This window comes from Sinohyriopsis cumingii, chromosome 15 (assembly GCF_028554795.1).
Source record: "Sinohyriopsis cumingii isolate HCF-2022 chromosome 15, ASM2855479v2, whole genome shotgun sequence".
NCBI lineage: Eukaryota > Metazoa > Mollusca > Bivalvia > Unionida > Unionidae > Sinohyriopsis > Sinohyriopsis cumingii.
This window is the reverse complement of record NC_142975.1, coordinates 121,468,800-121,491,006: the sequence shown is the minus strand read 5'-3', so window position 1 is coordinate 121,491,006 and position 22,207 is coordinate 121,468,800. Positions and strand designations below refer to the sequence as shown.

Sequence of the window (22,207 nt, the reverse complement as noted above, 5' to 3'; positions counted from 1 at the left end):
CAGAATCAAAGCTTTCTGTAGAAAAAAAGGTTTTCATATGGAATTAAAAAATGTTTGAGGTTTGCCTTTTTAGCTCCACTCGTTACAAACCAGAAGAGCTTATGAGATCACTTGTTGTCCATCATCTGTTTTCCAACTGTCCATTAGCACAAGTTTGTCATTGCTACTTCTCCTAAACTACTTGGAGGATTGCCAAGAAGCTTTGCACACACATTCATCCCTAGGTCTAGTTGGTTCAGAATAAAAATGGTGCTCCTCAATCATCGAATATGGCCTCCATAGCAGCCACCTTGAAAATCGTGTTATCTGTACTCTTCCTCAACAGCAAATCATTTGATAAGGGGTTCTCACATCTTACTCTGGCAGTTAGTTTTAGATGAAAATGCTGCTGTTAGGACATGTGAAATTCCCACCACAGTGGTCATATTGTAACTATGATTATAACTATTTGACTTGTATGGATGGCCATATTTAACAAGGTGCTTGCTAAAAGACATCTTATAAAGCCTAGTTAAGCCTAATTTAAACGTTGTCAACCTGAAATCCAGTATTGCCGATACGGCAGCCATCTTGAAGATCTTCTAATTGCTATCTTGTTATCAAAAATATTAGAGATGGTTTCAACACTCCATGGCTAAAAAGAAGAAATACTTTTATCTTGAATTCCTGTAATATCTTTTCAGACTGTATAGTGTTCACTGAACCCTTTTTTTAATTCAATCTCTTCAGAGTCGGGCACAAATGTAAACAGTGTTTGTAACCATTACCTTTATGCATATGCATCTTGTAGCATGTTGTGGCCTGTGTTTGTGTGTGCATGCATAGTGTATGTAGGGGTATATATATATCTATATATGAAAACGCTTTCCACCAGAAGGTTCTATAGAACACCAATAAAATGTGTTAAAATATACTGCATCCAGCTATTTAAGCACAAGAATAAGTCTCAGACCTTGGTCTCAATTTCAACAAATCATACATTTATTAAAGCCTAATTTTTGCATACTTGATCAAATATTTTTTTTTTGTAGGCATTTGAATAAAAGAAAACTCTGTCATGCTGATATATGAAAAAGATTTTGAGACATTCAGATCCAAAGTAACAGATCTATTCTATGCCTCAAATAGAATAATTTACAGCACATTAATTTGACGATTCTTTAGGTTGCAGTTTTTATATTTATCCTCTGATAAGCAGCTGTTATAAATAAATAAGTACATTGTTATTACAATTTTATAGGTCATGACACAACGAGCTCAGCAATTTACTGGGGAATTTATGCTCTTGGGAAATACCCTGTGGCACAAGAGAAAGTGTACGAAGAAATTACAGGTATCATGGGAGAAAAGACATCTCTCGATTGGTAAGAAAGTATGGTCTCTTTTGTCACTTTTGTCTCTACACCTCGAAAGTAAAATAGTAAAAAGATTACATTAATAAAATGAAAAATTGATGAAATGTAATGTCTTAAAAAACAAAATAGTTTCAAATGGAAACCTGTCTTGAAAATAATCTGTAGAATATCTGCAGCATTCCGATCTCAAAATGCAACAAGTTTAAGAAATTTCACACAAGCGGCAATAATTTTTACCTAGGGAGATACACATATCTTTTAAGAAGCGATGCAGATGTTCTGAACAATATCAGGAAATTTAGTTGTAAAATTGTGTGTCAATGAAAATACAGCAAGCAATTTCTTCTTCAGTTTTACATTATATGCATTTTTTAATAATTATTTGTATCATGTGCTGTCAGCCACTTCAGTAGACATTTTTAAGAAAATCTTGATACTTTCACATAAAAGTACAGTTTCATCAGCCTCCATCAAAAATGAGCCTGACAAAATTGCAAATGTAAGTAAACTATGGCTAATTTATGAATTTTTAGAGTATACTGTACTTTTAATCATTGTATGGATATAAGTACGTATAGCTGTATATAAATTGTATGGAAGGATTAATGCACTTATGTATGCATGTAGATAAGGAGGACAGACAGACATACATTGGTCACATGACCCTCAGACAAGTTTAGTAATGCAGAATGAAGCTGAAAATATGTCACAAAATTCCATTCAAAACGTTAGTAAATATTAGTTTTAGTTTCAGACTGCTTATTATACTAACTCTTCTGGTAGTGACTGACTGCCTCCCCCCATGCAAAATAATCCTGTGGGTGCCCATGTGCATAAGCTCTCTTCTTGTCATTACAATATCTACTGGTGTTTATTAACAAATGGACAAAGGACTTCACAGACCACACCTTTAAATATTATCACTAATTAGTTCTCCTTATTAAGTTCGTCACCGTAACAAAACACCATGTGCATTTTAAAATTAGTTTTGAAGACCTTTGATGTTTTCTTATCCAACAAAAATTACTTCTCAGTACACACTAAAGTGAAGACCACAGACCATTGGTCAAATAGTCTAATTGTTTCATTATAGTCATACAGACATAAAATATAAAAACCTAGTCATTTTTTATCGTAAATATGAAAGTTATTGACTCCATTAAATTGATTCTTATATATACATATACTATCTTTTAAGTACTTGTCCTGTTTTGACATTGATATAATTAACATTTTATTGCAAATCTATTCTATGATATACCCCACTGTTATCTTTATTGGCGAGTTAGAATAACAAGTAATGCGTATGATTGCTTGTCCTTATAACATCTGCTGTATGGACAACGACTTCAATAATACAGTGACAAATTTTCATTTCCATAAAGAGAGCCTACTGGCAGCCTCACTGATTTGACCTCTTCTGTCCATTCTTGCACTCAATCTGGTTTCAACTGGAATAACACAAAGGCTAAGCATGTTTAATTACCATGTAAATAACACTGCATAGCTATGTGGCTGTTGTGATAATGTACATTGTAATTAAATCAAGAATGAATTTTTGATTTAGCGGTGTTTATTGGTAATGGAATATTGTAGGGTCATAATACATGAGGATTATCACAATCGTCAGGTAACAGTCTTTTTTTCTTCTTCTCTTTGCAAATGCTACAAATAAAAACCACCCTGAATAAATACAGTCTTGTACACTGACAAAATTTTGATTCATCTCTCTCACACACACACATATGCGTTTGCACGCATTAACTAATAACAGATTTCAAATTCTTTATTTTTTATTGCAATTTGATAATGAGTTTATTGTTAATGTAAAAATACAAGTTGCACTTAATTTTTTGACAATGTGGTCTCATATCATTGCGTACAATTTACCAATACATAATACCCGTAACTAATACATGTTAAAACTATTTTAATCATTTTGCCAACATTACATAACATAACAGCTGCATATATTCTAAATGCAGACGAGCTTGCACACCGAGACATAATCCTTTCTCTCTCTCTCTATCATAAAAGCAAAAATTTTGGAGTACTTTTATTTTTATTGTAATTAGATTCTTGAGTTGAGATCATAATGAGACAGAAAATATACATTTACTTCGTACGTTTGTACCGTTAGGTTGTTGAGTAGCGTTTGTTCCGTAGAACTTGTTTAGGTAAGATCCCTTTGGTTTTCATACACGGTCAGTACCACCAAATGGTAATCATTTATTTTACATATAATTTTCTTACACTGAAATTAATAATTATTTTTTCGTGTACGAAAAATAACACGAAATATGGTATATATCAAGAGAGATATATGGGAAAAAATTTAATGGTAAATGCAAAAGGTCATTAATCATGCCTATTGCAAAATACCACTGTGTATTCTTTTTTACCAGGGAAGACTTGCCACAACTACAGTACCTGAACATGGTGATCAAGGAAAACATGCGGATGTTCAGCACGGTACCTGCTATTTCACGGCAGTTAGATGTTCCCACTGTGGTGGAGGGGATCGAGCTCCCAGCTGGGTCTCGTATTGATATCAATATGGACACCGTCAACCATCGTTCAGATATATGGCAAGACCCTATGGTAAGGGGGAGATGGGGAAAGGGAAGTGTTAGATTCCCAGCTTTTATTGATAGGGATTGAGCTACCCACAGAACCCCATGTTAAGGTATTAAGCCATCACATGGTACTTGCACGGGCGAGAACTTTTTGGTGAGGAGGGTATGATTTTGGACAGAAGAGGACAAAAAGGAAGAGGAAGAGGGTGTTGGAGGTATATATTTTGTTTTGGGGAGGGGTAAATGTGGTGACCAAGGCAAGCCACTAAGTTGGAGAAAATCGGCTGTGGTCAGGCCTGGAGAGGGTTGGACTGTCCTAGACACACCCCACAAAAAATGACAACCATTACTCATCCCATACCGGCTCAGTCGTCGCCGAGTTCAACAAGGGCTGCGCCTTCCGTCATGCACCAGGGTGGAGGTAGAAAGTATATGACTGGTGCTCAGAGCAGCAAGATTCATGTCAGGAACATCACCACTGGCACCTGGAAATATGAGAACACTGAGAGCAACAGGAAAGTTTGAGGAACTTACATATGAAATGAATAGATTCTGTTTGAACATCCTAGGACTCTGTGAGATACGATGGAAGAACATTGGAGAAACAACTACCTTGGAAGGACACAAACTGTACTTCATTGGTAGAGAAGACAAACATGAGCAGGGAGTTGGGCTCCTTGTACACAAGAACAGCGTGAGTAATGTCATGGGATGTTGGCCAGTCTCCAGCAGGCTGGTTATCATCCACCTCAGGGCAACTCTGTTCAACATCACCATAATACAGTCATATGCCCCAACATCAGACTATGGTAACACAGATGTGGAAGACTTCTATGACCATCTACAAGAAGTTGTGGACAAACACCAGAGAAAGATATTCTGGTTGTGCAAGGCTAATCAATTGCCAAGATAGGCAAGGATGCTTGCATGAACTGGAAAGGAACATGTGGGTGCTGCTGCAATGCACAGATGAATGAGAGAGGACTGAGGATCCTGGAATTTGCTAGTTACAACGACCTTATGCTGGCAAACACCTTCTGCCAACACAAAGTATCCAGAAGATGGACATGGCACAGCCCAAGCAGAGACCATCACAGTCATATCGACTACATCATGGTGAAGAGGCACATACAGTCAAGTCTAAACATCGCCAAGACTCAAAGCTTTCCTTGAATGTACATAGGAAGTGACCTTGATCTGGTGATGATGACCTTCAGGCTACATCTAAAGAAGGTCAAGAAAGAGAGCCACACAAGAATAAAGTTTGATCTGAGAAACTGAAGGATCCCGAAGTAGCAGAAGCCTTCCAGGCAATGATTGGTGGGAAATTTGCACCACTCACCATCCTTGATGCTGACAATACAGACATGGACATGTTGATCATCACCTTCAATACAGCAATGACCGAAACAGTCAGCGAGATCCTTGGTAGACATTGGCCAGTCAAGAAGCCCTGGGTCACGGCTGAGGTCCTAAATCTGTGTGACAAGAGGAGGGAACTGAAAAAGAAAAAGAATGATACAGAAGGGGCAGAACAGTACAAGGCGGTCAACTGGGAAGTCAAGAAAAGCATGAAAAAAGCAAAAGAGAACTGGATAGAAGAACAGTCCAAAGACATTGAGGGAAACTTGAAAAGGAATGACAGCAGGAAAGCATACCAACTGGTCCAAGTTCTAACAAGCACAAAACCACAACGGGCTACCTCCTTACAGGACAAAGCTGGAAACTGCCTCATAGAAGAAAAATATATTCTGAAAAGATGGACAGAGTACTGCTCAGAACTTTATAACCACTGAGCCACAATAGATCCAGAGGTACTGAATATCCCTCCAGCAACTAACAATGACAATCACCCTATCCTACATGAAGAAGTAGAAGCCGCAGTGAGATTGCTGAAAAAGAGGAAGTCAGCAGGAGTGGACAACATCCCAGCAGAACTGATCCAAGCTGGGGGAGAAGCAATGATTAGCACCCTCACAAACATCTGCAACGAGATCTGGAAAACAGGAGTATGGCCATTGCCGTGGACCCAATCACTGATCATCACCCTCTCCAAGAAAGGCAACTTGCAACAGTGTCAAAACCACTGTACAATCAGTCTTATAAGACTTCCAAGCAAAGTCTTGTCGAGGATAGTGCTGAACAGACTAAAGCGACTGGTTAAAAAGATTATTGCAGAGGAGCTGGCAGGTTTCAGAGCAGGGCGCAACCTCAGGATATTGTGTGAGAAGTACCTCCATCACCAGCAAGATTTGTACCATGTCTTCTTGGATTTCAAGAAGGCATTTGACAGGGTAGGGCATGCAGCCTGGTGTGCAACCATGAGACTGTATGACATCAATGCCAACCTCATCACAGTAATAGAGTACCTCTATGCCAAGGCCACCAGTGCAGTATACTTCACTGGCAGCATAGGGGACTGGTTCAGAACGACAGAGTCAGACAAGGCTGTTTTCTCTCTCCCACACTATATTTTCTGGAGAGAATCATGGCTGATGTACTTGAAAAGCATGAAGGGCTGGTCAGCATGGGAGGCAGATTGTTACATTTTGCCAACGACATTGATGGACTAGCAGGAAATGAGCAAAAATTACTAGCTTAGTAGAGAGAGCCTCGACAAAACCTCTGCAGCCTACGGCATGAAAATCAGTGCAAAGAAGACCGTGCAGAGAAGACCAAAGTCATGACCAACAACACAAAGGGTATCAACACTGACATCAGGGTCCAAGGTATGAAGTTAGAAATAGTCCACAGCGTCAACTGTTTGGGGGCAATTGTATCAGATGAAGGATCAAAGCCTGAAGTACTCTCCAGGATTGCACAGACAACAGCAGCACTGACAAAACAGAAGTCCATCTGGAATAACAAGAACATCACACTCATTTCAAAAGTCAGACTGATGCACTCACTGGTGATCTCTATATTTCTCTACGCCTGTGAATCATGGACCATAACAGCTGACTTAGAGAAAAGGATACAGGCGACAGAGATATGTTTTCAAAAGATCCTCTGCATCATATACAAAGACCATGTCACCAATGAAGAAATACGGCAAAGGATCAGGCAAGCCATTGGGCCTCATGAAGACCTCCTGATCACAGTGAAAAACAAACTGCAGTGGTATTGGCATGTCTCATGATCATCAGGACTTGCCAAGACAATCATGCAAGGTACTGTACAATGAAGAAGAAAGAGAGGCAGGCAGAGAAAGAGGTGGGAAGATAACGTTCGAGAGTGGACAGGCTTGACATTGAGCGACTCACTGAGAAAGACAGAAAATCAAGAGGAATGGAGGAAGCTGGTTGTGTTGCCCCAACAGTCTACCAGAATATGGGACTGATGATGATGATGATGATAATGATGAAATATGGTGTACTTTTCTTTAGTTCATTTTGCTGGGAAAGTGCTTTGTCACAAACATAGATTTTATTTTCTCCATAATATGCTACTTAAATGGTTTAATAAAATAATCACCATTTCAGTCAACAACATTTTTGTGTTCCATCTGCATTAACATTATAGATAGTGTCATTGGTCAGTTGTTCTACTTTAATGTCCTTTTTGACATGGCATTTCACTGAGAAAAAAACCCAAAACCCCAAAAGAAACTAAAACAAGTACAATAAATAATATTGCACTTGATTGCATTGAAATTGTCAGAAATAAAAACTGAATATATTTCAACTCCAGCTATATAAACTTAAAAACATATATAATAAAGCAGCCAAGCATGCAAGAGAGGTTGAGTTTTAATTATGTAATATTGATATAAATACCTTTTACATGTATTTACAGGAGTATAAACCTGAAAGGTTCGAAGAAGCAAATATCGAAGATATATACAGCTACATTCCATTCTCCATGGGATCAAGGTACATTTGTCTGTATTTGTATACATACATGTGTTATTTGTGTGTGTTTATGCCAATGATTTTCTCTATTCCAAAACAAAAACATGTAATTTATCATTATCTGAAACAAAAAGACATGGTATGGGGTTATAGTGAAAGATTTGTAAAGTCTGCATGGATTTGTTTATTCAAAGAACAAGGCTTGACATCTAGATTAGACTGAAAGTGGGATACATTATAAATCTTTACACAGATGATGTTTGATGACATATTTTCTTGTTAGCTGCTACACTAGGTTTAACGCCAAGTCTACATGTATTAGGGTTTAACATTCCATGTGTATTATGGATTAACACCTGTCTCTAGTGCCGATGAAAGTAAATGGGTAGGTATGCATTAAGGTTTAACGCCATGTCTGATCAATACTTTCTGTATGGTGCCAATTTAAAGGAAAGTTAAGAAATGTAAATTTAAAGAATTGCAAACGATTTTAGGAAGACAGATCTTTCCATATAAATGTTAACATGAAATACTGCAAGGTTAAATACACCGATGCTAAAAGTATGTAAAAGTTTGTAAAATGAAAGATAAAATTTCGAGTCAAAATTTGTCATTGGCCATGTACCCTCAAAAGTCCCAACTTTATCTGACTGGGGATTGTCATAAAGTTTCCTGTATTAACAAAAATAAGAAAATAAGAAACAAACTTTGTTCTCACAGGGTGGCAGTTAATACGCTTGAGATGAATCTGTTTGAGTTGAGGAGGCAGTAATGGGTAAGGTACCAGTTTCCCATATGCTATCGACCCTGGAATCTGGTCAGGATGCCTTATGACTGCATAATTAACATTCAATTATATATAAAAAGTGGGAAAAATAAAAACTTAAAATAAACGAAAACAAAAACGTTGCTATAATGTCACACATGAACTGCGTCCATCCACAATTACCAAACAAGCAAGCAAACTAAAACAGTAAGAAATGAACAGGGATAAGGTGAGGTATTTTAAATACTCATACAGTAGTCCCCCTCTTGAATGGCCACCCGCTTCTTACGGCCAGAATCTGTTGGCACCGACGAGTTTGTGTTCAAAAGTACCCCTCACGAAAGGCCACCTGGCTAACGTGACCAGCATATTAGTGCAATAATATAGTGCAATAATATAAAATTTACCCCTCACAAGCAGCCGCATTTTATTTTAATATGTATCCAGAACCAGTATTTTATTCATAACGTGTGTTGAGTAATCCGATTTCTGTTTCCCAATGTCAGGTTTTCGTTACTGAAAGAAGTGTTGATTAATGTACATGTACCACTAAGGTTAATATAATATCATTTACGCCTCATGAGAAGCCACATTTATTCCATAAAGCCAAGAAAGACTCAAATTTTAATCCATACAAAAGGGTAAGTACATGTAATCCAATTAGACATACTGCTGTGTTATCATAAGATGTCCAGTTTAGTCACTATTATAATTGTTAAGATTACAATTATTGAACAGTAGTAACAGCTGAGAAGTGGCAGCATTGATGTACATACACAAGTCAGCAGTAAAATGGTTTGATAGCCTTTATGGCTTCCCTTAGTAAGATGTTGAGCTTGTTCACTTTGATAATTAATGGCTACTGACAATAACTCAAAATTACAAATCCTAACAGCCGTGAGGTCAAATCTGCGTGGTGTTAATGCTACATATCGTAGCCTATCGAATCACTTAGTGTAAAGAAATGTATAAAAACAATAGGGTACCAGACTGCGACTAACGAGTCACGTGACAAGATCAGATCAACATGTCATCAAGGAAAAGAAAAATTCTCAGTTTAGAAGAGAAAGTGAAAGTAATTCAACTGACCGAGGGGGGGGGGGGTCGAGGATACTTGCAGAAAACTAATGTCGGAAACACTCAGATAAACAATATCGTGAAAGATAAGGAAACAATTCTGCAGAAGTGGGAAGGTGAAATGGATGGCGAAAGGAAGATTGTTTGAGCCAGGAGATGTTTGTATCCTGATTTGAATGACAAGAAAAAGCAACAATTTTGTCAGTTGAATTGGGATATGATGACTTTACCGCAAGTAACGGATGGTTGACCAGATTTCAAGTGCAACACAATGTTAAGTGTTCTGTCCTTAGTGGAGAATCAGCTGATGTTAATAATAAAGTCATTGAAGATTGGAACAAAAGACTAAACGATATGTGCAGGGGATATGACTGCAAGGATATTTTTAATTGTGATGAGACTGGTTTGTTTTTTAGACTGTTGCCAACAAAGTGACAGATGATGTGATCTGTAACATACTTATAGTTTTAAAACTATATCTATGGTTATTCATAACATTCTTTTGAAAATGATGAAACAGTTTGTTTTACATTTATTTCACAACATGCATGTGATTTTTTAATGAAAATATTAAATGTTTTAGAATTAAATATACTTGTGACTTCGTAAGTATTTACTATTCGCATTTGTCATTCCCCTCTAGAAAGGCCACCCTCATTATAAGGCCACTTCCCTGTTGCATTAGGGGTGGCCTTATAAGAGGGGGACTACTGTATATAATAGAAATATGATGGAGAAATCAAGCATTAAAAAGCAATATTTTAGTGTTCATTTTTCCCCCAATATTATTTCAGAAACTGCATAGGGAAGAACTTTGCTTTGAACGAACAGAGGGTGGTTCTTGCTCGCATCGTGCAGAGGTATGGAGATACATTTTTCAACTACAAATGAAACTTTAGATTTAAAACATCATACCGTCTGCCAAAATGTTTGAGAAAGGGAGCATTTAGGATTTTGGTTGTCCATTTGTTACTTATTTTAACATATACTCTCCTTCTCTCAGTATCACTCCAGCCTTTGGGATGGGGCCACAGCATCGATATAATACATGTATTGGAAACAAATTTAAATTTGCTTATTTTCATTTATATTGTCGTAATCCTTCACCTGATTCATGGCATTTTTGGCATATAATGCCATTATATATTCCTCCTTTTTGAGCACTACTCCTCTCCCTTGGGACTGCCCCTGGGTGGGACCAGAGGACCAGAACTATGATGGTACTCATTTTGGTTGAAGTTGTTGTTTCATTACTTATGTTTCCACAACCCTTTTATGACTTTCCTTTATATTTGGAATATTATGCCATCTGATTCATTTTCTCAAAGTATCGTATATAATTGCATATAAGCCAAATAATTTAGGAAAATATAAAGCCCTGGAAGAAGAGGGGGTTGGCTTATCTGCGGCCATTGTCTAAACTTAACAGTTTTTAAGTCTTTTTGTTGACTACTGTAATGGCTGTAAATCTTGGGACATGAAAAAAATTTGTTCCATGTCCTAAGATATATGCATGTAAAAAATCATTTTCAGTGTCCCGACACTTATTTAACTGTTACAAATTATGGTGTGACCCCACTATAGCGTGCTCCATTATAATGCGAATTCGGATATAACACGGTCGTGGTGTGGCTCCCAGAATTTTATATACATGCATTTTTCTCGCACACGAAAAAACAATAATCTCAAAAGTATGCAGAAAATGTTAAACATTTATTGTCATTTGGGGGAAGAGATCGCGCATGAATAATACAAGACGATCATGGAGTGGCTTCTGAAATTTCATATGTATTTTTCTAGTACACAAAAAGAAGTTTTTTCTTCTTTAAAGTATGAAAAATAAAGTGTAAAATGTTTATTCTAGGATCGCGTAGGGCTTAGCCAACATCGCAAACTGTGATTTTATTTTCCTAATTGGCAGCAAACATATAACATTGGTGATTTTTGTTATTGGCAACATTGTTGTCTGTTTAAACTTTTATATATAACCATTGGTTTGGAGTGGAGAAATTCAGAGGCCCCATGAAAGGAAGTCGCAAACCTGATACAAAATGCACTGAAATTTATCTGTTGTTACATAAACAATTTCTTTGTCCATATTGACAAGTCATCTTATCAGTGCGTTGTTATATCATAATCCGCTTATGTTGACATTGAGCATGAGTAGTTATGTTGTGAGATATCCGCTTTTGTTGTTGACATTTCTGGTAGCAGAGATCATCCTGACGAGGCATTATCTTGTAATCTATCTTTCATCAGAGTTTCGGCCGCTTGCTAGTAATTAACATATTTACATAGTCTGACATTTGTGTGTGGATAGTAAGTAAAATTCCTCTTATTTCCACTCAGAATTAAATCTTTCAGAATACCCACATATTATGTACTAATCCTTGTCATCAGACCAGAACACCTGTGTCTGGAGCATGTTTACTGTGCCATGAAAGTTTCCTTTTTGCAGGGAAAAGTTTGTGCTTATGAATGCTACAAACATTGGCTTAAAACGCAAACTAACTTTTACCTACTTGGTATGTACTGAAAAGTAAATGTTCTTCATCATTTGTTATGTGATTGTGCTATGTTTATCCACTGAATTCAAACCTATATGACCTGTGACAAAATTATTGAAATATTTTAAATCTGTGTGGATTTTTTCGATGGAATTACTTGTATTGTGGATTCAATGCATGTGATGAGATTTGCGGGTGAGTATATGGTGTTGATACTCTATTCATGCTATACATAAGACATGTATATAAAAACAGTATACACATATATGTAGCAGTCCTTGGTTCTCTGAATAAAAATATATATACCTTATCTGTTTTCACTACAGGTGTATTTCACATTTAATGTGCATCGATTTAAGATGGTAACTGTGCCAATGAAGCACATATTACCTATCCCCCCCACCCAGCAAATTTGTTGGGGTACATGCATCATTTTCTTCAGCTAACTGACCTGGTTGCTTATAACACGGTTCGGTCTATTACACAGTCGGTTTCAATGGCTCCCATCTACTGTGTTTTAGTGGGGTCACACTGTACCATGATTGATTTTGTGATTATTTTGCATGTGCATATTTTCTGATTTCTCCATGCGAAATTAAATAAAGGTAAAAAAATACAGACTTCATTATTCGCGGGCCTGTTGAGTTTACCCAGGAGACCAGGCTGAACTATAATGTACAGTAACTTACACAGTGTAAAGCATGCATAGCATCACTTAAATCCTTATTTATTCCCAAACATATTAGATGCAGATTTGGCTTTATTCATTGTTTCAACCAAATTGCATTCTTCCACATAACATTTCAGCTAGTCCTTAACAGCTGTTTCATTTATGTTGAATCATGTGCTCACAGATTACTCATTTTTAAAGATACAAGTGATCCTACAAACTGAGGTAATATTTATGGAAAGGTATGCTACAAACTGAGGTAATATTTATGGAAAGGTATGCACGTTCAATTTACAAGGCACATAACCAGTATAACTTACATGTTCACAAAGAGTGGTAATAATAAAGGCTAAAATATTCTCATAATCATCTAAGATCATCATCAATCAACTTTAGTATTGTGTTATGGCTAAACAAATTCATAACTATCCACATAATGGAAAGCTTGATGTTTCGGAGTCTCCTTTGTTGATAGTTGGCCTGAGTTGTCTTTCATTTTCCAACAGCAATACAGACCACTTAATCATTAAAACCTTGAAACTGGCGTGTGTTAAGAGGGAATTTTGACCAGCAACTATACCAGTACAATGATGTGTAATTGCCTTTCATTCCATAATATTAGCTCAATTACCATAATTTTGTAAAAGGGATGTAAGGCATACCTGTAAACTTTTCAAAATCCAAGTAGGGAGACTGAATACAAAAAATATGGAGATTGGTTTTTTTTGTGGCATTTTTAAAATCTTGGTTTCACTAAATATTGACCAATCTTCCGGGTCCAATATGTGTGAAATTTGCAAAGGATGCACTGTTTTTCCCTGTGATTCCCCTTACTGTCCTCCAGGACATGCCCTGTTTTCATATTCTGGTCAGCTTTGGCCAAACTACACAATAGCTAAAGGTTAGTCTTAAAAAAACAAGCAAGAAAGCCAGTGCAACTAATTAGAAGTTAATCCCGCTTATTGATGCAACTATTATGTGAAAAAGACTGGCCCTCAATCATAATTCAAAGAAACCATGTTCTACACTACTGTGTGTTATGCAAGCACCAACAATTGATTGGCAAATAAAAGATTCCCAATTTTATTGAACTAAAGCCTTTTGATTCTGTCCCTGGATGAAGTCTCTCAGTAGCAATCATTCCTATTGATTTTTGGCCCTGGATGGGGTTTGTCAGTACCACTAATTCCTCTAGATTTTGACCCTGGATGGGTCTATGAGGTCAATAATTATTAAAGGGACAACTGTTTTGTTTAAATGTTTTTCTTTTACTTGTGTCCAATTCACTTCATGTTTGGAATCATACACTTTGCCTCATGGAATATACCACTCCAACCCCTAAGGCAAGTTGCTGGGTGGGATTTGTAAAAAAATTTTTTTTTATGTTTTATAATTTCATGGTGTTTGTTTTTTGTAATCGTATCATTATACATGTTTTTTATGTTATAGATGTTGTCTAATGTTGTAAAGCGCTTAGAGCTTCTAAAGATTAGGTGCTATACAAAGTCCTCATTATTATTATTATTATTATTATTATTATTATTATTATTAATTATAAGATCAGTATATTGGATGCCTTTTGGTTAAAATTTTGATTATATTTCTCATGCCTTAATTAACCTTTATGTACAATTCATTACAAACCTGGAATATTACCTGTATGATCCTGTGTCACCTTTTGTCCCAAAACTGTGTTGTCTCTTGGGTTACATTCCTAGATGTGGCCTTGGGGTCAAAAAGTAGACCACCCATTTCTTGTTTTTTTTCTTCTTATTTTTTAAAGTAAATAAGATTTCACATAATTCACTTATGCTTATCATAGTTTGGATATTATATGATCCCATCCTTCCCTCTTTCCATAGGGTCATGGATGGTTGAGTGGTCAATGGCCATCGATAGCTGAATGGTCTGTGGCCATGGATGGCTGAGTAGTCTAAGGCCACGGACGGCTGAATGGTCTATGGCCATGGATGGCTGAGTGGTCTAAGGCCAGGGATGTCTGAGTGGTCTATGGCCATGGATGGCTGAATAGTCTAAGGTCATGGATGGCTAAGTGGTCTTTGGCCATGGATGGCTGAGTAGTCTAAGGTCATGGATGGCTGAGTGGTCTAAGGCCAGGGATGTCTGAGTGGTCTATGGCCATGGATGGCTGAATAGTCTAAGGTCATGGATGGCTAAGTGGTCTTTGGCCATGGATGGCTGAGTAGTCTAAGGTCATGGATGGCTGAGTGGTCTAAGGCCATGGATGGCTGAGTGGTCTAAGGCCATGGATGGCTGAGTAGTCTAAGGTTGTGCATGGCTGAGTGGTCTATGGTCATGGATGGCTGAGTGGTCTATGGGCATGGATGGTTGAATGGTCTATGGCCATGGATGGCTGAGTAGTCTAAGGTCATGGATGGCTGAGTGGTCTAAGGCCACGGATGGCTGAGTAGTCTAAGGTTGTGCATGGCTGAGTGGTCTATGGTCATGGATGGCTGAGTGGCCTATGGGCATGGATGGTTGAATGGTCTATGGCCATGGATGGCTGAGTGGTCTAAGGCCAGGGATGGTTGAGTGGTCTAATGCCAGGGATGGCTGAGTGGTCTAAGGCCAGGGATAGTTGAGTGGTCTAATGCCAGGGATGGCTGAGTGGTCTAAGGCCAGGGATGGCTGAGTGGTCTAAGGCACACGCGTTTACAGATCACTCACATCTCACCTCAGTCCATGTGGGTTTGAGTCTTGGCTCAGCCAAAGTCGATATTTGAGAAAGCTTGCGAGTAGCTTCCCATGGGTCGTTTTGTTGTTTCCAGGATCTTTTCAGGTTTTTCCTCCACAAGATATACTGATTGTCATGTATAACCTAACAAGTGCAGAAAATGGCATTAAATCCAGAAAGCAAACCAAACCCTCTTTCCAAAAATCACCTTTGCCTCATGCTTATGTCCTAGGTTGAGCAATATAGTCAAGAAGTAGGACAACAATTGTGTATCCTATTCATTTAAAAAAAATATGATTACATATTTTTTCATATCACCTTGTACCAATTTTGCTCTTGGTCTCTCTCTTTGAATGGGAGAGGTGGAAAAAATATGATAATTTGCTGCTTACAGTTGTTCTTTTTTGCATCTGATTTACACATATATAAAGACATCATATTCTTCCCTTATACCTGTAGCATTCATTCCCTATGGTCCTGCCCATGGGGAATAAAGGTAATGCCCATGGGGACTGAGGGTCATGACCATGGTCCTGTAGGACTCAAGATCATGCGCACAGCCATAGAGACTAAGGATCCTTCCCATGTGCCATCAGGACTAAGGGTCATGGCCATGGGAACTAAGAGTCATGCCCATGGGGCCATAGGGACTAAGGGTCATGCCCATGAGCACTTAGGGTCAAATTACGTCCTTAGATTTTATTAATAGGTCATCTTGTGGGCATATCAAGTATTTTTAAAGCACAGTTTTTATTTCTGCATGATTAGATTCTAAACATTATTATTATTAATTGAGAGTTTATAATTTGTTATGATTCATTAAAGCAGATTCATATTTATTTATTTTATAGCCTTAGTCTGTTTGCAGAAATCAATAAACTTTGTTACTATTCATAACGCATGCAGTACTAATATCTTTATCATAACTTGTAACTCATACAGTACTAGTATCTGTATCATAACTCATACAGTACTAGTTTCTCTATCAGAACCAATACAGTGCTAGTATCTGTATCATAACCCATACAGTACTAGTATCTGTATCATAACCCATGCAGTACTAGTATCTGTATCAAAACCCATACAGTACTAGAATCTGTGTCATAATGCATATCCCATACAGTACTAGTATCTGTATCATATCTCATACAATGCTAGTATCTGTATCATAACTCAATCCATACAGTACTAGAATCTGTCATAATGCATAACTCATGAAGTATTAGTATCTGTATCATATCTCATAACCCATACAGCACAGTCTAGTATCTGTATCAAAATGCATAACCCATACTAGAATATCTGTCATAATACATACAGTACTAGTATCTGTATCATAATCCATACTAGAATATCTATCATAATCCATACAATACTAGTATCTGATCCATAACACATACAGTACTAGTATCTGTATCATAACCAATACATTACTAGTATCTGTATCATAACACACACAGTACTAGTATCTGTATCATAACTCAATCCATACAGTACTAGAATCTGTCATAATGCATAACCCATACAGTACTAGTATCTATATTATAATCCATAACCCATGCAGTACTAGCATCTGTATCATGACCTATCACCCATACAATACTAGCATATGTATCATAACCCATACAGTACTATTTCTCTATCATAATCCATAACACATACAGTACTAGTATCTGTATGATAACCCATACTGTACTAATATGTGTGTGATAACCCATAACCCATGCAGTACTAGCATTTGTATCAAAACCCATAACCCATAAACTACTAGTATCTGTATCATAACCCATACTAGAATATCTATCATAGCCCATACACTACTAGTATCTGTATCATGACCCATAACCCATACAGTACTAGTATTTTTTATCATAATCCATACAGTACTAGTATCTGTATCATAATCCATAACCCATACACTACTAGTAGCTGTATATCATAACCCATACAGTACTAGTATTTGTATCATAACCCATACAGTACTAGTATTTGTATCATAACCCATGCAGTACTAGTATTTGTATCATAACCCATACAGTACTAGTATTTTTATCATAATCCATACAGTACTAGTATCTGTATTGTGACCCATAACCCATACAGTACTAGTATCTATATCATAACCGATACAGTATTAGTATCTTTATCATATCCTATGCAGTACTAGTATTTTTATCATAATCCATACAGTACTAGTATCTGTATTGTGACCCATAACCCATGCAGTACTAGTATCTGTATTATAAGCCATGCAGTGCTAGTATCTGTATCATAACCCATAACACATATATTATATCTACATCATAACCCATAACCCATACAGTACTAGTATCTATATCATAACTGATACAGTACTAGTATCTATATCATTACCCATACAGTACTAGTATCTATATCATAACCCATACAGTACTAGTATCTGTATCATAAAATATACAGTGTTAGTATCTGTATCATAACTCATAACCTATAGAGTACTAGTATCTGTATCATACACCATAACCCATACAATATTGGTATGTGATCATTACCCATAAGCCATTTAGTACTAGTATCTGTATCATATCCCGTAACCCATGCAATACTAGTATCTGTATCAATACCCATAACCCATGAAAAGTTTTACACAAGCTGCTTTAACTTTTGCTCATTATTTTAGGTTCAAAATAAAAGTCGACCTGAGTCATAAAGTGGAGCGTTTTCCAGATTTGATAATGAAAGCAAAAACAGGGATTAAAGTTTTTCTGGAGGAGCGCACCAAGCAGTCGTGATCCATGCAGACCTGCTTGCCATTGTGTCCCTTTTTGATTCAAGGCATATTTAGTTTTGCAGAAATATGGTTTATGTTAATTACATGACTAAATATGTACCTGCTGAATATAAATTATTACAGAGCATTAGGAGTGTACCTATGAAAGAAATATCTGAGTTCATGAGGTGATTATTTGCTACATGTTTTGCTTTCTGTCAGTAGTATATTCATATACAACATTGATTACTGTTTTAATGTAATAAAAGACAACAAAGTTAACTGATTTGTATCTTACCATTCAGTTGCATATTTGAAGCTCATAACAGAATTTCAGTTTGCATGGTCACATTAAATAATACTGTTTGCTTGGTCACATTAAAGAAAATACAGATTGGTCATATTAAAGAATGCAGTTTGCTTGGTCACATTAAATAATACAGTTTGCTTATGATACAATATGCATATTTCTTTGGTCATATTAAATAATACCATTTCTTTGGTCATATTAAAAAATACCATTTCTTTGGTCACATTAAATAATACCATTTGCTTGGTCACATTAAATAATACCATTTGCTTGGTCACATTAAATAATACCATTTGCTTGGTCACATTAAATAATACAGTTTCCTTGGTCACATTAAATAATACTGTTTGCTTGGTCACATTAAATAATACAGCTTGCTTATGGTACAACTACAACATGCATATTTCTTTGGTCATATTTGAAAATTCTGTTTCCTTATGATGAAACATGCATATTTCTTTGATCCAATTGTTTGTGTGTTTGTGTGCTTGTAATTTGCATTTTTAATGAAGCTTTAAAAATTTTTCAGTCATATTGCTATGATATCTGCAATCTGGCAGTTTAAATTGATGTCAAGCACTGGGGCATCATGCCACAGACATGTAGCATGATGTCCCACCCAGTCACATTATCCTGGCACCAGGCCGACCAGTCCTAACACTAACCTCTTAATGCTCAGCATCCAGCAAGGCATCTGTTAGTACCATTTTTATATGTATTTGGTATGACTCAGCCTGGGTTCAAACCCACAACCTCCTGCATCTGAAGTGGACGCTCAAACCACCATTGGACTAGCATTGACTGCTCTGGTGGCCTAAGCTGTTAAAGCATCCTACATGGATGTGGGAGGTTGCAGGTTCCAACTCTGACCAAGTCATACCAAAGACATAAAAATGTTTTCTAGCAGCTGCCTGTTTAGGCTCCTAGTATTAAGAGGTTGGTGTTAGGACTGGTCGGCCTGGTGTCAGGATAATTTGACTGGGTGGGACATGAAGCTATTTGTCTATGGCATGATGCCTCAGTGCCACACTGCAGACAGCATTATGACTGGAAAATTGTTAAAGCATTGTAGAAAAATCCAGTTTCATTTATCTGTCTCCACTGGTGTGTGTGTTTGGATCAAGTACATTGCACATGCATGTAAGCCTGTACCAATGTAGTTATTTCACTGGTACATGTGTAATATCCTTGTACACAAAATCCTAAGAAATTTGGTAGTCAATCCAGTTTGATCAGGTGATGGGAATTGAACTTGCATCTTTTAGGTCATGTGCCCTATGCATTAATCTCTGAACCACCACATCTGTTTTGGGTGCTAATCTCAACGGTTTCCAAGTTGAGTCAAAGAGAGCAGGTTGGGGGGAAGGGGCCAACAAACCCAGCAATCCACACTCACTGCATGTATTACTCCCCTTATAATACTATGTAGGTGTACATAATTTAAGGGTAGGGCTATGAACCACTTCCAAGGTTATTAATTTCAAGTTGAGGTTGTGCATGATCATTGCGACAGCTCTGGTGTATACATTACTAAAACATTTTATGCAGAGAAAGTAATCCTAAATAAATGGTTTAGGAAAGAAGATAAATGACACCAAATTTAACCAAAAATGTAGCAGCCATGTGCTTATTTCTTTCCTTTTTGTGTTTTTTTCAATACAGTAAAACCTGTCATGAGCGACCTTTGCTATGAGCGACCACCTGTCATTTTCAACCACAATCGTAATGCACGGATCGATTTTACTATATAAATGCTCTGTTATGAACGACCACCTGCTGAACATGACCAGCGACCGCGATTTCTTGGCAAAATATGCATTTTGACACTGCTATGAACGACCGCATTGCCAAACAAACAAAACAGATTGACACCACTGACCTTAACTTAATCCTTTGTAAACACTAGAGCTCGGGATAAATGTAGTATGCAAACAAAGTGCACATTAAATAACACTATAGTTGAACAACCATATATTGAGATAAACACCTCTAACCATCATTTAATCCTTTGTAACAAAGACTGCATAAATAGTAAAGATTGCTCTAATAAAGTATTTAAAAAGAATTTGTCTTGCTACAGTACCAGTTTTGTAAAATTTACAACTCCAGCATATGGTGTCATTTGTAAACTGCAGTAAACCAGACTAAAGTACATGTCACTAACCACCATTGTAGTGCCGAAGTCATGTGAATAGCCAGTAAGAGTAACATCAAAGGGAGTAATGATGGATATACACAGTCAACAGCTGAGTAAAACATGTCAAGAAAGAAGTATAATGGATTTCTTAAAAAACAAGTGAATAAGTGTATAGAATAAGATATATACATCATATCTAACTGTTCATTTTTTGTACATATTAATGTGATGTTGAAATATAAATTTTATTCTCGTTGTTTGATAGATGTATATCTTGATTATATAAAGATATTTTGAGAGGAATGCATGCAATATTTAACAAGATTTATGAATAAAGGATATGATACATGTACAGTGAGTATGGGTATTATTTATTTTTCAACAATGCTAACTATTGACCCTGAAATCAGTCCATTTTCACACAACTCTTATGAGAGACCACCTGTCTTGAGAGACCACTTTTGGTTGGCAGAAGGGGCGGTCTCTCATAACAGGTTTTACTGTAGTTGCTTGAACTTGCATTTATGAGCTGACATGCACATTCGCATAAGGTAGCCAAAGATCTAAGCTTTGACAGGTTCAAGATTCCAAAGAGGTTCAGAACTAGAAAAGATGGGAGTGCAAACCCAGCAGTACACGTATTATATTATGACACAAAAATGGACATTGGTATGGGGAATATAACAAAGTTTCTGCATGTACTGACCTCAAGTAGTGTCCAATAAAAAAACATACATAGAGCCACAAACACAAAAAATAATGCACATAGATGAACAAATATCTACATTTTTCAAAAAAGAAGCAACACTTTGCCAACTAAATGAAAGAATAAAAAGACAAAGTAATAAGAAATAACCACATGTTTAGAAATCAGCTTGTTTGTAAATAGGACTGACATGTTTGGCTGCAAGCAAACAGCACTCTACTACCTGGTGTGATTAGTTAGCTACATCATTTTACATCTAACTCGTCAATGGTAGGGAAAATAAACTGTCAGATATGGCATATAAAATGATGCGATTAAATGTTGGTTCTGATCTATATTAATACAAATTGATAACTGGTATAAAGCTAGTTCATAAAAAAGCCAATTTAACCTTAAATAACAATCTGATTGAAATCGAGATCATTTTATTATAAATAGATATGTCTCTCTGACACTACCAAATGTTCATTTTCTGCCAAGTTTGGAATACCTGGTCTTAATTTTTAGTAACCTGTAGAAATAAGCTTTGCATTACATATTAGGGACTGTAATTGTCAGAAATGGTATATTCTGAACGAAGTTTTTGACTTTCACAAGTAATTTAATTGGTTACTCCAAAGGTCAGCAGAGTATGACCTATTGTCAGTTTCCAAAAAGTCTCAGCTATGTCAGAGATCTTTATTTTAATCAAATTATGTCAAAGAAGATAAATTTACAATTTTAATGTTAAACGGAACTATTTTGAAACTGCCCTCATAGATCAATGCAAATGTTTATCTGCTTTATAATAATTGTCAGAATAATTTTT

General features: G+C 36.6%; 1 protein-coding gene across 1 annotated transcript in view; it reads left to right on the top strand.

Annotated features, from left to right (window-relative positions):
• The window catches only part of LOC149782622 (ultra-long-chain fatty acid omega-hydroxylase-like), a 46,069-nt gene extending 25,022 nt beyond the window's left edge, over window positions 1-21,047 (top strand). The window contains exons 9-13 of the mRNA XM_089934103.1: window positions 1,241-1,364; window positions 3,761-3,956; window positions 7,727-7,803; window positions 10,420-10,485; window positions 18,157-21,047. Of these exons, the coding sequence (XP_089790229.1) occupies window positions 1,241-1,364; window positions 3,761-3,956; window positions 7,727-7,803; window positions 10,420-10,485; window positions 18,157-18,268 (575 nt within the window). The 3' untranslated portion in view covers window positions 18,269-21,047. The remainder of the gene's footprint in view (window positions 1-1,240; window positions 1,365-3,760; window positions 3,957-7,726; window positions 7,804-10,419; window positions 10,486-18,156) is intronic.
• Window positions 21,048-22,207: the final 1,160 nt, after the last annotated feature.